The sequence below is a fragment of the Barbus barbus genome (genome assembly GCF_936440315.1).
Source record: "Barbus barbus genome assembly, chromosome: 30".
Lineage (NCBI taxonomy): Eukaryota > Metazoa > Chordata > Actinopteri > Cypriniformes > Cyprinidae > Barbus > Barbus barbus.
The window spans coordinates 24,691,842-24,710,085 of NC_136758.1; the positions used below are offsets into that span (position 1 = coordinate 24,691,842).

The following is an 18,244-nucleotide window of genomic DNA, read 5'->3' on the forward strand; positions in this document are numbered from 1 at the left end:
CCAAGTCATTTTGTTGGGTGAATTGTATGAGACAAAATCGAGATATCTTATGAAATTCCACTGATAATTGCATGGGAAATGCACAATGCACAGACTGCAAATAAAAGCTGATGAGATATCAAACATAAAAATAATATGAAACAGGTGGCAATAAAGATAGAAAGTGTGAAAAAAGAAAATTTATTAGTGCCCGAGCAGGTTAAAAGTGAGAAGATAAGAGCTCATTTGTGAGTTTTTCTGTTAGATGTTCCTAATAAGAAAAATCTAATGCTAAAATATAAGAGCCTCCTTCACTGAAATATCACATTTAATTTACTGAGATAAGGACACGGAGGACTATTTGCTAAATAAGCTTTACTCAAGAGACCAAAATTCCTCTGTAGATTATCAAGTTGTACAATGATCCTGGGGTTCTTTTAGTTGATAGACTGTTAGACAGAGAGGCTTTTGTATCCTTTACCATCCTCTCTGTATCCCTTTCTTTCTGGCACTCTTCTGACTCTTTCTTGTTTTCTCAGTGCAGTGGGCTCAAGGGTCCCACAAAAGCAGAATTGTGCATGACCCACCTGCTCTAACCATGACCCACTTTGACAGTTTGTGAGGAGTCAAATCGAGATCTCATATCGGCTCTAAATCATGTGTTTAAGTTCACAACACGGCTGCCTAGTTTCTCATGGGTTTCTAAAGGTCTTCCAAAATACAAATTTCTTCTTCTCTTTTGTGAGATACAACAGACCTTTCTTAAAATAGATATTACTTCTTTATCTGATGTTTTTCTGTCTCCAGGCAGAGTAATAGATGCAGTAAATATAAATAAGGCACTGGATTAAATGATGAAATATCATGTTGGTATATTAATATCTTGTTTTTTTATGCTAAAACATTAAATTTACTGTATAAAATAAATTTAAATATTTTTCAATAACCTTTCAAAACACAACTGAATACTTAATACTAATAATTAATTGTAAAAACATAATTGAAATGTTTTAAAATACAATTAAATAATTAATTACTAATAATTAATCAATTAAATTATAATAGTGGCGGTGTATGCAATGAAATAATACTAAAATAATTAAAACAATGATGCAATGGGAAAATACAAAAAATATGTTAAAACGAATATAATAATAATAACAACAACAACAACAATAATGATAATAATTCTTAATATATATTTTTAAAACACACACAGGGCGGTGTATGCAGTGAATACAGCAAATGATGGGTATTTAAAAATTTTGTGGGTGGTGATTCTGTGTGGGCCTCATCATACTAGAGTGATAACTGGCAAGTGAAGGTAATGAGGTCAAACATCCAATGTACAGGTGAGCATGACTGATAGCAGCACTGTGACGTGTCGTTTAATGAGTTTTACAATGAGACGTGACAGCTGAATCCGTAGCCCTGATGTGAAACTTACTGCGAAACTGTCACTTTTCTGGACAGTGTGAGAGGAGAAGCAGAACAGACTAATATTAGACAGCAGCAGCAGCAGCAGCAGCATTAGTAATTAACACACTCCACTCTCGCTTTACACAGCCGAGAGCTTAGAAACACCCTCCGTTCACAGGGGCTTTGATATCAGAAAAGGAAAAAATAGCTTAACATGGATAAAGCACAAAACACACAGACAAGAAAGCCTAAACAAAGTTCAACTACAAATCAGGGGGTTAAAAATGTGTCAATTGAACTTTTAAAGTTTAATTCCAAGCATAAAATAGCTTTAATTTCACGCATATTCCTTTCACACGTTATTTAAAGGAATAGACTCAACAGCGACTTCTCATTAACTACACAAAAGTGGTTTTAATGTATTTTGAATAAAACAGGAGCTAAAATCATCTAAAAATCAATTCATTTTTACTTTTTGAACCAAATTATTGAGCTCTTTTGCACCCACTTATTCATGCATATTTGTGACAGACTACACAATCAACCAATCAGCATCCTCATCACTCACCCTGAGCTCCACCCACTTGTCCAGCATTCTTCTGTCGTTGAATTCACAGAGCAGCCCAGAGGAAGTGATGCAGAAGGTGCTGTTCGTCTTCCGGCCCTTTCCACAGGCCACATCGCTAAAGAAGTTATTCCGCAGCTCTCCAAGAAGACCAGAGCGGCCCAATAATGGTACTGTAGCGTTCACCTGTGAGAGATGATATTTATGAGGCTTTCACCTAAGACCTGGATAATATTTAGCACTGTGTGAATGGACTGGGAGTTCATGTGACATGACATTTTCAGCTGTGGTCAGGTTTGACATCTGTGGTGACGGTAAGTGAGAGTTAGAGACGGAAAGGATCAAAAAGAGCTGTAATTGGAAGAGATAAGGCTAGCTGTCATCTGCAACGTTAGCAATGTGTACCTTGGACGACTTGGTGTGGTCAAGGTACCAGAATTTCACGTGTCTGTTCCCGGCTGTAACAAAGTACGAGCTGTCATTTGAGAAAGACACAGCCATCACTTTACTGGACACCTTGTTTGCGGCAACCACAACATTTTTCTGAAAGGACAAAAAGACAAATATTCAATCAGCGACAACCTGTTTTTTTAGGTTATTGGTTAAATTAATTAAAGTTCAACAATCATAAGGGAAAAACCATGGTAAACACAGAATATGCAAGAAAATTAGCTGGAAATGTATTCTCCCTCGAGCCATCCAAGATGATGTGCTTATTCATCTGAACGGACTTGAATGTAAATTTAGCATTACATCACTTGCTCCCCATAGATCCTCTGCAGTGAATGGGTGCCGTCAGAATGAGAGTCCAAACAGCTGATAAAAACATCACAATAATCCACACCACTCCATTACATCAAATTAACAAAAAGTGAAGCAAAAAGCTGCTTGTTTGTAAGAAAAAAATCCATCATTAAGGTGTTTTAACTTTAAACTGTCACTTCTGGCCAAAATGTATAATAACGCAGGAAGCGCGAAAGCAGTAACCAGTGAAAAAGTCCATCCCCTGTTGTCCTCTCACATCAAAATCCACCAGCATATTTGTTTAGAACTGCTTTGGACCGTTTTTGCTTGAAAACAGTGTTTTTCTCTATGCATATTTCTGTCCTGATTCAGACAAGATTACTTTAGAGGACTTGCATTTTAGCCAAAAACAACAATTTGATGGATTTGTTTACAAATACAATTACAAATACACAGCTTTTTGCAATACTAGAAGTTAATTGAATAGCTGTGTGGATAATTGTGATGTTTTTATCAGTTGTTTGGACTCTCATTCTGACGGCACCCATTCACTGCTGAGGATCCATTGGTGAGCAAGTGATGTAAGGCTACATTTCTCCAAATCTCTTCAGATGAAGAAACAAACTCATCTACATCTTGGAAGGCCTGAGGGTGAGAACAGTTTTCATTTCTGGCTTAACTATTCCTTTAAATTCCTCTTCTTTTCATTCTTCAGCTACAAGCATATACTGTATAAAATATAATGTATATTGTTTACACTTCAAATATAGTGTTGCCTCGTGTTAACATCATTCCTTTGATGGATTGCAAACACTGCTATTACCTTCAGGAAAAGCAAATCTAGTTATCCAAACAGCATAAATAAAACAAACTAAATGAAAGCCATCTTTCATAACTGTACGAATATTGCTAGTCACCTTCCAGGCCCAGACATTGACGATCATGTCGTGCTGGTATCCCACACTGACGATATATTTACTATTGGGGGAGAAAGCCACACACGCCACGCCGTATTTATGTTCATGTAACTCCGCCACCTGTGTCCTCTCTGCCACATCCCAGACACGCACCGCCGGCATATGACCGCTCTTGAGAGAGAGAAAAAGAGATTATGAGGGCTGTCAACATGCTTTACTCCAAATCTCAACACAAGAGCAATATCTACCAGATTAAGAACCAAAAATAGACATTTATCATTTTCTATTACTTAACATATGCTGTCCTTTAAAACTTTATTTTCATCAAAGAATCCTGAAAAAAATGTAGCAAGGTTTTCACAAAAATATGAAGCAACATTGATAATAATAAAAAATGTTTCTTAAACCACAAATCAGCATATTAGAATGATTTCTGACGGATTATGTGACACTGAAGACTGGGGTAATGATGCTAATAATTCACAGGAAGAAATCAAATGATAAAATATATTGAAATATAAAACATTTATTTTAAATAGTAATTATATTTCACAATATTATATTACTTTTTTTTTTTTTACTGTACTTTTTGATCAAATAAATGCAGCCTTGGTGAGCATAAGAGACTTCTTTTGAATGAATGAATGAATGAAGTACAGTAAAGTATGTTTATGTTATATATTATACAAATATCCTAGACTTTTCCTGGCCAGGACATTTTTTATCCCCTGATATTTCCATATCTTCTCTGACTGTGGGAACCTTGGATTTATATTTTGATGTATTGCAAGCATGTATTCAAAGCACTTTTCCATTTTGTGCAGTGCTTGATTGTGCAACATGTTAACATAGATGTCGAGACAGGTCAGCCCGGTCCCACGTTACACAACTCCAATCAAGACAGATCATGCACGCAAACAAAAAGGAATTAATGAAGATTCATTCTGATTAATCTTACACAACATCCTGCTTTAATTCAGGACTGTGCCGCCAACATCTGATCAGCATTCAGCGCTGCAGGGGCTTCACGGTGAGAATGGGGTCAGAGGTCAAACCACAGTGAGCAGACATATGCCGATTTCAGACTGTTTCTGTCTCTTCCTTCAGGCACATTTTCTTTCTCTTCCTCTCTACATGCTTTCTTCCTTGCCCTTTCTTGGCACTCTTGCTTTCACCTTTTTATGACAGCAGACACAGTCTGTGTGCAGGTTGGCACGGTGCCGCCTGTTGCCATGGCAACCGGTAAGCACAAACTCACATCACTTTCACATGCTGGAGTAAGAAACTCCTCTCAAACGGAAAGGATTACTTTTTTGTCCAAAATATACAACTGCACACACACATACAAAATGTACAACCACACACACACACAAATCACCCGTCCACATGATTTAGTGGATTAGAGAGGCAGACAGGATCTGTGCTCATGTTCAGTCTTGCAAACAAAGTCCAAACAGCTCTGGTCACTGTCCACACTACTGTTTCCATTCATTACTGTCATGCCAGCTGACCAGAAGTATGGTCACTCAATGCACATTATCCTTAGTCCACCAAAAAAATATTCAACCACCTTCATGTCATTGCGTGACTGAGCTTCATATGTGAAGCCTAAAAAGACATTTTGAACAATATCTCAGTGTTTTTTGTCCATACAATAGAAATCAATTTTCACCAAAACTGTTTGGAACAACATGAAAGTGAGTAAATTATAATATTTGTGTGAACATTCGGCTTTAAGAAAAAAATCATAGTGGATAACACAAGCATCCATGTTCGTCATTCAAATAATACTATAATTTTATTATAATTAACAACAAAATGAATATTTCTAGAGACTGCACTCAAAAAGAAAGTGCTTCAAAACTGAGCAGAACCACAAACGTGTATAATGACTACAGAAATGTTCATGAATTGATTAGATAAATGATATTTCAGGATAATGGGGAACCTTTTAACACTCTAGCTAGAAATTTGCTAAATTTCTACCACCTTTTTTCTGCTCAGATAGCATTAAGTCTGTACATGAAGAGGAAAATAATAATAAAACCTGGTATTATTAATCAAGTTGACCAAATGATCCAATCAATCCCTGATAGACAAAATCAGCCTCCTTCCTGCATTATTCCCTGCTAAAATTTCAGATAATATGTCAGATTATAGAAGTTAAATGTGTTGCCAATTACATTTCATTTTGTCTTTAAACCAAGTAAGTAATTATTAATACTTTTAAATATTTTGATACTGTTATTTTTTGTTTCAATCATGTATTTTATTTTGAAGGTTGCAATACTGTGTTTTATTTCAAGCCAGACATAACTTGCATGCTTCTGCCTGATTTCTATATTGCGGTCAAAGCAGTTAAATCTCTTCAAATCCAAACGTTAGTGCTGCAGAATTGCGAAAGGAAAGCAATAGTCATCACATTTGTCTGTACTTGACTCCACTGTAACAAGAGACAAATTGCACTGATAGTTAGTCACTGACCAGAGGGATTTCAGAATTCAGGCCTGAAGGTGCAAGATAGAGAACTTCATTTTCATTCAGCCCGCCTACATCAGCTTTATATAAGTATGAGATACTGCTCCAGAGCTCCTGACTTCCTACTAGATCATGTGATATAACCACAAAGCACAGATATACTGAGGAAATGAGTACTCACCTCGCCCGTGACCACATATTTGCCATCAGGAGAGAAGGAGACCGTAGTGATGGCTTTCCTGTGAGAGAGTGGACGGAAGTATTTAGACAATGTCGAAGTGTATGCATCCTTCTAGTTGAGAGCTTTCCTCTCCGTCCATTGCTTACAGTGATTATATGTTTGAGCATCCCAACACTACAATATTTACTCAAGCAGTGGCATGAGTTTGGGACAGGACTATCTGTTTGGTCAACCACTTGCAGATGGGGTTTGTGTGTTGGGAAGCCAGTTTGGTAAAACAGTCATTATTTTAAGTATAAAAGTATTTATCAGTGAATTTTGACAGCAGTGCCATAGAAGAACCATTGTGGGTTCTCCAAAGAACCTTTCAGTGAACAGTTCTTAAAAGAACCATTTATTTTCTTGTGTGCAGAGCATTTTAATAACCTGAAGAACCTTTTTGCACTACACTCTTAAAAACAAAGCTTCCAAAAGGTTTTTTTTTTTTTTTGTTCCCAGTGACAAAGAACCATTTTGGCCTCCATAAAGAACCTTTCAGTAAACAGTTCTTAAAGGAACCATTTTTAGTGTGGAGAACGTTTTAAATTTTAATTTAAAGAACATTTCTTCCACTATAAAGAAAGGTTCCACATGTTTATGCTTCTTCATGGAACCATTGATGCCAATAAAGAACCTTTATTTTTAAAGGGGTCATATGACGTTGCTAAAAAGAACATTATTGTGTGTATTTGGTGTAATGCAATGTGTTTATGTGGTTCAAGGTTCAAAAAACACATTATTTTCCACATACTGTACATTATTGTTCCTCCTCTATGCTCTGCCCTTCTGAAACGTGTCGATTTTTACAAAGCTCATCGTTCTGAGATGAGAGGTGTGCTCTGATTGGCCAGCTATCCAGTGCATTGTGATTGGTCGAAAACCTCAAGCATTTGATGGAAATGTTATGCCCCTTACCGTATTGTGATGCTGTGTCCCGACGTGACGACACAAAAACAATAAAACCCATTATAAATGAGGTATTTGTTGAGTGTAGTACACTTGTGCAGCTAATGAGCCATAGGAGGTGACATTTATCCATGTTGTGCTTGGTTACAAAAGTATGAAAATCTTACCTGGAGCTATTGAGGATATGATGCTGTTTGTTTTTCTTAGGGTTCAGTAGCACCACCACACATCTATAAAATGACAAAAGAAAGGGGTCATAAAAATGCTATTTAGCAGACACTTTCCAATCCAAAATAACATAATTATCATTTAACTATGGTGACAGTCCCTCCAAAGTCTTACTCAATGACAACCTTTGAGTTAGCAGCCCAGATCTTTGACCACTAAGCCACAAGCCCACAATTTTGCTATCTAAAATCATGGAGTGGCATTCTCTACTTCCAAAATTAGACAAAAGAAAAAAATACAAAAATGCACAAATCAGACACGATTACACCTGACTTTCCTGATTAACAATGTGTATCTGTTCCTGTGTCTGTTAACGTGTATTAGTAAGCAGTTACCATGATAGTACCATGGTATTCTTTAAAGTACCTTGGAGTACTATGTACTGTAAAATAATATCATGGTTTTTGTTTCTGGTGAACATTCAGTACCATAATATGTCAAAGTGGTACAATGGTATTGCCATCTGAAAAGTCACTGTACTAGGATCCTGCCACAGTTTTCTTTTCTAGGTGTGTTTTTTGGGTTTTCTGTTGTACGGGTGCAGTGCGTGACAGAGGCAAGTCTTGTCTTCTGTGCCTTTCATCTTTCAAATACAGGAACAATCTCAATCCTTTTCAAAGAATGAAAAACAAACACAGCCCTTTAAAGCCTTTTATATAGAAGTACTATAGAGCTGGTCCCATAAAGACTGCCTGAGACAATGTTAGGTGGGGGAAATGATCTGCTACTGCAGACAGAAAAGGAAGGCAGTCAGACAAACAGAACACAGAGGAAATACGTCAATGACCAGAATCCTTCACATTTGGTTCACGCAGTTGGTCTGTAGTTCACTCAGAAAAATGACGACAATTAAAAACTGCTAAAACACAAATTTTCCCAATTAAATAAACAAATAAAATGCTGAAGTCCCTACTAAAAGTAAAATGCTGATACAGAGACAGTTAGTTCTTAAACCAGTTTTCAGAAAAACAAAAAGCATTTCCACAGCCACCCAAAGGAGATGAGTCAAGCCCCTTCAGCTCAGTACAGCATCTGATACATTAATTGCAATTAAACTAACTAAATATTTAAATAAATAAACAAAGTTAGATTAATAGATGGATAGACTTAAGCATAAATAGAAAAATAACAATAATTATTATTATAAAACAAATATATTTATAGCATAAATTAATACAGCTTTTAATACGGTTTTTAAATTAATATACAATTTTATATGGTTTAGAATTAAAATATAATAAATATGTAGCATAAATAAAAAATCCAAAATATATATTTCTTTACAATATATAACAATATATTTAATGTATTCATGTATTTTATGCATATACATTTAATATATAAAATATAGATACATCGATAGATAGACAGAGATACATTTATATAGATAATAATATTAATAAGCAATAATAATAGTAATCATAACAACAACAATACTAATAATAATCATAATCATAATAATAATAATAAGTTATTTTATTATACATATAGCATAACAAATTATGAAATAATTTATATATTTTAGATTATATATTATAGTTTATACTTATGTAATATATAATTATTGAAGGTAAATACATAAATGTATTCTCATAAATAAAATATTTATACTCGTTCATATGCACAATATTTTTTTTTTTTTTTTTTAAGTGCACGGGTCAGACTCCCTGCTATGCAACTTCATTCAGGGTCCATGTTTTGACTGACCTGCTGCTCTTTTGATGCACACAAGACTCATGACGTCAAACATGACAGATAATCAAAAGTTTCATTTGAGGTACTTAGATATCCTCAAATCACACTTGTATATTCTGCCTTGATTTCAAAGTCATATTACAAAAAACAGCTGACAGTTTCAAATGCTGCACAGGAACCCCTTTCTTGTCTGAGTGGGGGAATATAAGACAGAAACAATTAATGTGCAAAGTGCACCAGACTTTGATAATCAAACATCTGCATCTTCAGAGTAAAGGTCTCTTCCACTGGCTGAGGTCCAGCTCTATAGGTCAATTTAGACACAACACACACACAAAGAGAACCGAGTGCACTGCTCCTCTTTCTTCTAGTGTCAGTAGCAGAGATGAGTGAGACAAAGCCACCCAAGCGCTCGATCTCCCCCGACCACTGGAAGAGCGCTGTCTGGAATCTGTCAAGTCAAAGCCTCCCTGTCGTCCAGCTCTGTGCTTTACGAGCACATCTGAGAGAAGAGGGACAGAAAAGATGACCTCATGCTTCAGTAGCACATTACTCATGTCTCCATAAACCACTGATGTCAAAGACAGGGAAACCAGGGGAGGAGCGGACCTTCATTGTTGGCAAGTAATACCATTAATGGATCTCTTCCACTATATATAAGCCGAGCTGCTGATGGGATTGGCAGGCCTCGGATCAATGACTGTTGTACGTATGCAAACCTGTTGTACGAGCGTCTACAGCTCATCCCATTACAAAGATAAGCTGATATGAATCAGTGCACAGTCAGCAAACATGCCTGACCTTGTATTTACACGTGACCATCCAACATTCACTCATGAACCGCACTCAGACCATACATTCACCTGAAATTTGGCCTTTTTAAAAAAACAAACAATCTGATTGGCTGTTTCTATAAAACTGCTGCACAGGTTTTAACAGTCTACTGGGAAGCAAAGTTGTATTTACGAGGTACTAGGTTGCTCCAAAAACACATCAGAGGAAGAACTATAGTAGTTAAGGTTTGTTGCAACATTGAAGAATATTTAGAGATTTTGTTTAAGCAAATAAATGGGATATTCATAAACTTTAGTTAATGCATTAGGTATCACAAACCAGCAATGCATAAATATTTGAACAGAATTTATTAAGGTTTAATGTACATTTCTATATACACTAATGCATATTCAAATGTTATAAACTGCAATGAATAAATGTCCCTGTTCATTTTAGTTAACACAAACAATAAACTTTTTTTTTTTTACAGCATTTCTTAATTTAAAGTAAAAATTAATTTTAGTAAAAATACATTTGCTCACTGTTCACAGCATTAACTAATGTTGACAGACACATTTGATTTAAAAATGTATTAGTAAATGTTGAAATCATGGTTATAATTAACTAAAACTAAAATTAAAACAATGTTTTGTTGTTTTATTTTAGATTAAATTAAAAACTGATTCAAAATATGAATAAAACTATAATAGTATCTCAATGATACTAAATTAACACTGCTGTAGAAGTATTGTTTATTGTTAATTCATGTTAAATAATGTAGTTGACTATGCTATTAGATGAAACATCACTGTAAAGTGTTACCCAAAATATAGTGTATATATATTTATAAATTAACATTCATTTAGATTAATAAATACTGTAAAATTTTAGTTCATTGCTAGTCCGTCATAGTTAGGGTTAAACTCAATGCTAGCAAATTTAATCTGTGTAATCGCGATATCTGAATTGTTTGATTTTTGTTCACGTAATCTTTAGGGGGATGAAAATTCTGAACCATTTTCTGCACGAGTTACTGGTTTTCTGCATTTTTTATCAATTACTGTGTTATATTGAGGTCAATTTTATATTTAGCTGCCTTAAATGTCACATAAATAAGCCAACAGCACCACTTCTTCGCATACTCTCTTCAACAGGGTACTCTCTCTCCACAACACTTGTCTTGTAAAACAAGGTTACACTAAGTCAAGCCAGCAAATGAACCCTAACAAGAGAACATCAAATTTAATCAGCTAACACACCAAGGCACTGAATTGTGCCTAATAAAGTCTTGAGATGTGATTCTGTTTTCAAAAATAAACCATAAAAGCACCCAAAGCAGAGCCTGTTTCAGAAATCAGAAGGGAAACTCTAAATATTATTCAGTGCTTATGTTATAAGATGATGTAGGATAAACATCATTGTTTGAGCTGTTATATAAACAAAAGCTTTTATTAGTGTTATTTTAGCACTATTTATATAATATTATAGTACGTCATAATATTTAGATTTAGCTTTTATTTTTATATTTTCAGTATTCATTTTACTTTTAGTTTAAGTTTTAGTAATATTGTTATGTGCTTTTGACATTTTTATTAGTTTTTGCTTAATACAAATATTTATATTTAGCTTTATTTTTTTTGGTTTTAGTCTTAATGATCTTTTTTTTTTTTCAATTAGCTTTTCATCTTTTTTGTTATATTTTAGCTTTAATTTAATTACCAAAAATGTTATTCTAGTTAAGAATAACAGTCAAAACTGTTTAAATTTGAACCTTAACCTGAAAACAATCAATGTAGATCTTTGAGAGGATCCACATTTTATTCATTGTGCATCTAGATAGGAAGTCGTGGCCTAATGGTTAGAGAGTTGGACTTGTAATCCAAAGGTTGTGGGTTCGAGTCTCGGGCCGGCAGGGATTGTAGGTGGGGGGAGTGAATGTCCAGCGCTCTCTCCACCCTCAATACCACGACTGAGGTGCCCTTGAGCAAGGCACCGAACCCCCAACTACTCCCTGGGCGCCGCAGCATAAATGGCTGCCCACTGCTCCGGGTGTGTGTTCACGGTGTGTGTGTGTTCACTGCTGTGTGTGTGCACGTTGGATGGGTTAAATGCAGAGCACGAATTCCGAGTATGGGTCACCATACTTGGCTGAATGTCACTTCACTTCTTCACTTCAGATTAACTTTCCACACCACCAGAATCAACAACAACTTCAGCTAAAGCACTTTTTGTGTAACTCAATATTTTTTATTGTAATAAAAGCTGCATGTTCCCTCCAGCATTTCAACACAGACTCTCCTCCAGATCTCCTCCCGGAGGCCTGTTCTGTCAGCATGGAAGAGGAATTTCTGTTTTGGTTAGATCGTTGTAGGGTTGAACTGGGATAATAGGGCTGTTTCTCTCCGGTGAGCAGAGCTAGAGGAGAAATGAGGGCAGAATGCCCAAACACTCACAGACTTCAGTATGACTAAAGATTGACCGCACAGAGCCAAAGATTCAAGTTACTTTACACGCAACATGAACACTTTCTCAGAGTTATTTACAGTAGATTCTTCACTATACAGTTTCAGCCCAGAGCTAAACTCAAATTTCTATGAACATTTTCTGCAGTTTTCAAAAGAATTCCATGTGGTTTTGACTGATATCATATGAGTGTCATTGTACCATTTCAAACATAAGAACTTTATGAAAAAAGCTCTGCAATGAGGAAGTTTATCCGAACCATGAGATTCTGTGTAAAACAAGTTATCAAGTAATGACCCACATGTGCCATCATGTGCTTCTTGCAGCCCGGAAAAAGCTGATCCAGCTCATTATCTCACCTAGCAGGGAATCGAATAAGCCAAGTGGAGTGTAGTAGTGCACAGATCGGCCAAATGACTACATGCTCCAATGATTTTAGGCCACGACAACCCTCTGTAATACAGTTCTCCATATCATAAGTCATAAATATAGGCTACTATTATAAACAGATACAGTGGCATAACATTTATAATAGCAGCAACACAGCGTTTCACTTCACAAGATATTAATTGGTGGACTGGAGTGGTGTGGATAACTTGTGCAGAGGATTATTGTGATGTTTTTATCAGTTCTTTGGACTCTCATTCTGACGGCACCCATTCACTGCAGAGGATTCATTGGTGAGAAAGGGATGTAATGCTACATTTCTATTCAGAATCAGATGAAGATACAAACTCATCTACATCTTGGGTGGCCTGAGGGCAGATTTTCATTTTTGGGTGAACCATTCCTTTAAGAAATATTTTTAGGAACTCAAAATATTCTTAATTTTATTCTTAAGTTAGAAAATGAAAAGGAGTTTGTCTCTAGATATGATTAGGGGCTCTTCTCTTCATTGCAAAATATAATTTTTTTCACCTATTTTTTTTGTCTACCAGACAAAAAATAAATAAATAAAAATCACAAAATAATATGAAACGAGTTACAGTACATTAAGTTTAATACTTAAAGGGGTCATTGGATGCAAAATTCACTTTACATGTTGTTTGAACATAAATGTGTGTTGAAGTGTGTTTACATATCCACCCTATAATGATAAAAATCCACCTCGTGTTTTTTTTTAATCCCTATTTTAAAACCTCCTTTCTCAAATCAGGCTGTTCTGAGATTCCTTTCACGATGACGTAGTTCTGCACAGGCCACTCCCACGATAGTTGATTGACAAGATCGTCTTACGTTAGGCCCGCCCCTGAGTGAGCTGAGAGCTGTCTGCCATTGTGTTGACTCCGGTGCAGGGGAAGACAGGATGTCTCTGATTAAGCGATTGAGGTGTTTTGTTGTTGGACGTAATAATGAACATAGCAGTCGTCATTAACTCCTGACATCTGAGCCGCTGAAGACGCAGAGGATTAACGCTACTTTCGTTTTGAAGGGAATGCGATGATCCCTGATCTGCCAAAATGAGTCTATGTTCGCGCAAATCATTCGTGATCCAGCCTCACCTACATAATAAGTGAGTATAAGGGTTTTTTATGAATCTTTGCAAATCGCCTTTCCTAATATATGCTAGTTAGCAAGTTTCATGGCTGAAGTTGTCTGCTCGTCACCCCACAGAAGAGAGGGGCGGGGCCAGCAGAGCTCATTAGCATTTAAAGGAACATGGCTTTCTGAAAACAGAGCTGATTTTGGTAAATTAAAAAAGGTGTTTTTTACCCTACCATTGAGAAATTTTAACCAAAGTATGTTATAGACTTTTCATTAAGACCCTAAAGAATCATATCAACTTGGGCATGCGGCATCCGAAAATGGGCATCCGATGACCCCTTTAAGGATAGAGATTTTAACAAACTCCTAATCCTAAGAGCAACTTTAATTAGTAAGCATTACTAACTAGCATTCAGTTAAAAGTAGACTGCTACCAATGATTAGACAGATGTAACAGGTTCTGTGCTGATTAAATATTTGTGTCAGCATTACTACAAACAGTATCAAGTGTGATACAAAACAGCAAGAGACTGTCCATTCATTTTAGAAAGGACTTAAAACAAGCTCAAAGCTGTTGTTTGGCAGAAGCTAAAGATAACCAGATCTCAAACAGCTTGTGTTATGGTCTCTCAGGTTTCACAACTGTTCTGGGTGTAGACTGTCTCCGTGTGTGTACAAGGGTTCAAGACGAGGCAGATCAAATGTTGTGGCCAGTAAATAAGGACAGTTGTAGCCTTGCTCCATCTGGTGAGTGGGATAAAACACAAACAGGTGGTGAGGCACATACACCAGACATCACTCCCCATCACAATCAAAGACTTCCAGGAGTATTGCTTTCCAAGACCAAGCCCAGCCGTAAGTCTGGCTATTAGCAGGACCTCCCCATTGATCCAGGCCTGTTCGCTGCTCTGCTCCAGACAGATGGTGACCAGGATGCCCTAATCCTGCGCGTCTGGGCCCAGCAGTCAGCACGCTTTCAGATGGCAGAGGATTATGCTCCGTAGGGATGACCTGCTACTATGCTCATCTAAGGCAACCTTCCCGCTTATCTGCCCTGTGCCACTATCATCACCAAACTAAATTGCAAAAATAAGGATAAATAAAATATATCAATAAATAATGCTTTCAAACACTGACTAAAAACTATCACTCTAGTTTAAAAAAATATATAATGTAATTTTAAATGTAATTAAATTGTATAATTAACAACAATCAAGGCTGCATTTAATTGATCAAAAATTGTAAAAACAGTAACAGTAATTTGTGAAATATTACTATCATTGGTGCTCAGTTATCATTGATTCAATAATTATTTTGTCATTATCAGTGTTCAAAAAAAAGGATTCTGTGATGAACAGAAAGTTGAAAGAACAGAATTTATAATATATTTTATCAGTATGATTTATATCAAATATATATGATTTGTTATTTATTATAGCATTATAAGAATGTCACGTTTGATCAACATGTCCTTGCTGAAGAAAAAAAAGTATTAATTTATTTTTTTAAACTACTTATCCCAAATTTCTGAATGGTAGTGTATCACAGTTTTTCACAAAAATATTAAGCAGCACTTAATATTTTTTCAACATTGTATATTTATATAGATAGAGCTGGTGCATGCAAATATAAAATATACTTATAATCTGTTTTCACTGTAAGGGCAAAAACAATTTTCATCTTAAGATGTAATATATTCCTTCATGCTGTGGTAAACTTTTACATCAAACATCGCTGCTTTGTATCTTGTTTAATTCGCAACTTGTGAAAATGAGTTTTGGTAAGAAACTGCCATCCAGGATCACAGAGAGCAACTTTTCTTCCTTTAAGTGACCAGCATCTGCATGCAGTACATAGATTATGGTTGCAAGAATGTATTTTTAATTTAATTTAATTTATTTGGATTAATATCTTGTATGGCGGTTACTTCTCTGTTATAGTATGAATAACATGTCTCAGTCTGAGAGGACTTACAGTTGTGTTTATGTTAGTCTATTATGTTCTGTTAAGATCATGTTGAAATGCAAAATAAATAAATAAATAAAAGGTATGCAGTACATCACTAACCATGTACTTGTGGAAGACAATGTTAGTAAAGGGATTCCACCAGCCCTGCAAATAGCATTCTCCTTCCGCAGTGACCTTCAAGTGAGTTAAATTGATGGTTAAGAGGGAATGCATGGACTCTCTGCGTGTGTGTGTGTCTGTTTTGCATCTGATGCTTGCATTTGTGTATAAATATATGCAGTATGCAAAGAAACTGATATAAATTCAATTCAGTTGAATTCATCTAAACACTTTTACAAGTAGCCAACAGCATGTACAACACAACTATGATTTTCAATTAATGCCCACAAAGCCTTTTTCCAAGTACATGACAGCAAAGTCAGAATAAAAATGATACTTTTAATCTATCCTAATATGTTCTCCAGCATGAGTGGCTTCTACTTGTTTTGTATTCCCGCGGGTGTCTTTAGATTGCGGCTCTCCTCTCAGAGCATGTGTGTGAGTGTGAGATGTCATTAGGGAGTGTGTGTGTGGAGCCGGAGAGCCTCACGAGCGCTGAATACTGCAATGCAGCAGAGAGAACGACCACACACACCACAGCAATGCTAAATCAACCTCTATTCCTACAACCTTCCATTCTTTTTTTTTCACTCTCCCCATGTCACCCTTTCCTTCCTTCCTCACATCCGTCATCCTCTTCTCTCTCATTTCTCCTCGTCGCATTGGCCCGTTCAGCTCTACTGACCCACTTTACCGCAGCGTGCATGGGCGCAAGAGACTCTGACACACATTTTCATGCATCTTTGATTAACACAGAGGGCCGTTTATTCATTATGCTCATATCTATTCTACAGTGACCGCCGCATTACACCAGAACCCATTCATCATTCAAATGCTCGAATACAGTTCGCTGATGTTCCTGCATGCAGAAATGGATAAATTAGCCAAGGGTGCCTTATTATTATAAACGACCTTGTAGATTTGCAATAAATTGATCCGTTTACTTCACTACGTGTGTTCCATACATAAATATGATTGTAATGCATGCAAGTCATTTTTTATTTTTTTTTGCTTGTGCCTGCAAATACACTGCATTGAGAGCAATGCATGCTAAAACACAACAGGTGCAATCATAACTTCCTCTGGATCTACAAGAAATCAATGCTAAGAAATCAAAATGACATGTCATTCAGCTTTCATTGTCTGCATCTGGTTTGTCCTGTTTTTCCTGGCTTTGCGGAAGACTGTCCTAAACCACACATAATCTATTCACCCTTCAGGATAGCAGAGACAGTATACTATAAAACAATGCCTAATATGGAGTTTTAAAGTATTTCTCTTCAAGACAAAAGAGTAAAAACATGGGTCATGACAGGGTGTTTGAAAAGGCGCATGAAATGGTTCGCTCAATGGCATTAGTCAATATCAAAATAAAAAAATGACACTATTTACTTTCTAAATACACTCACCCAGAACAATACTTAAGTATGTAATATATAAAGTTAATTAAGATTGGCTAATGTTATTAAAGTAATAAGATAATTTTATGTTTTTGAACTAAAAAAATGCTCTTCTCACCAAGCGTGCATTTAGGTGATAAAAAATACAGTAAGCAGAAATATTGTGAATATTTCTATATAGCAGAAATATTATATTTTATTATAATATAAAAGAACTGCTTTCCATTTTAATATATTTTAAAATTTAATTCATGCCTGTGATGGCAAAGCTATGTTATTTATATAGTCCAACTGAAATATAGATTTGTTGGTGCATGCATATCATTTTGCATTCCCTATTCCCAGTTATATATATTCTGTGTTTAAAATTAATCATTTTCATAACAGGAATGCAAAACAACAGGAAACAATGAAAAGGTTAAAAACCAAACAGCAAAATAAATGACTAGCGAATGGTCTATTTACATCAAGACTGAAACAATTCATTTTAAAATAATAAAAACTAAAAGAAAAAAAATGAATTGTGGTATGGTGGCATTTTAACAATCAAGCTCAGTGGCACCAAACATTTGTAGCTACAGCAGTTTTGCATGTGTGACCCAAAACTTATATCATACTGGCCAGCACGTTTCCCTCATCTGATGAAAAATAAAATCAGCCATCTGGTGAATATTCCCAGCAGGCACCGGACGTCAATATGACGTCAGATTGACGTTGGACCCCAACGTCGGAGAGACGTTGTATTTTGGTTGAAAGTGAAAATCGGGTTGACGTCAGAACCCAACGTCAGATTGATGTCAGAACCCAACGTCAGATTGACGTCGGAACCCAACGTCAGATTGACGTCGGAACCCAACGTCGGAGAGACGTTGTATTTTGGTTGAAAGTGAAAATCGGGTTGACG

The 18,244-nt window shown here is 36.0% G+C and overlaps 1 protein-coding gene across 1 annotated transcript in view; it reads right to left on the reverse strand.

Moving 5' to 3' along the window:
* Nucleotides 1–18,244, reverse strand: part of LOC306850650 (mitogen-activated protein kinase-binding protein 1-like) — a 64,273-nt gene that overhangs the window by 24,764 nt on the left and 21,265 nt on the right. Inside the window, exons 3-7 of the mRNA XM_079386396.1 lie at nucleotides 7,396–7,458; nucleotides 6,284–6,341; nucleotides 3,625–3,795; nucleotides 2,369–2,506; nucleotides 1,967–2,149 (exon numbers count right to left, since the gene is read on the reverse strand). Of these exons, the coding sequence (XP_079242522.1) occupies nucleotides 1,967–2,149; nucleotides 2,369–2,506; nucleotides 3,625–3,795; nucleotides 6,284–6,341; nucleotides 7,396–7,458 (613 nt within the window). The remainder of the gene's footprint in view (nucleotides 1–1,966; nucleotides 2,150–2,368; nucleotides 2,507–3,624; nucleotides 3,796–6,283; nucleotides 6,342–7,395; nucleotides 7,459–18,244) is intronic.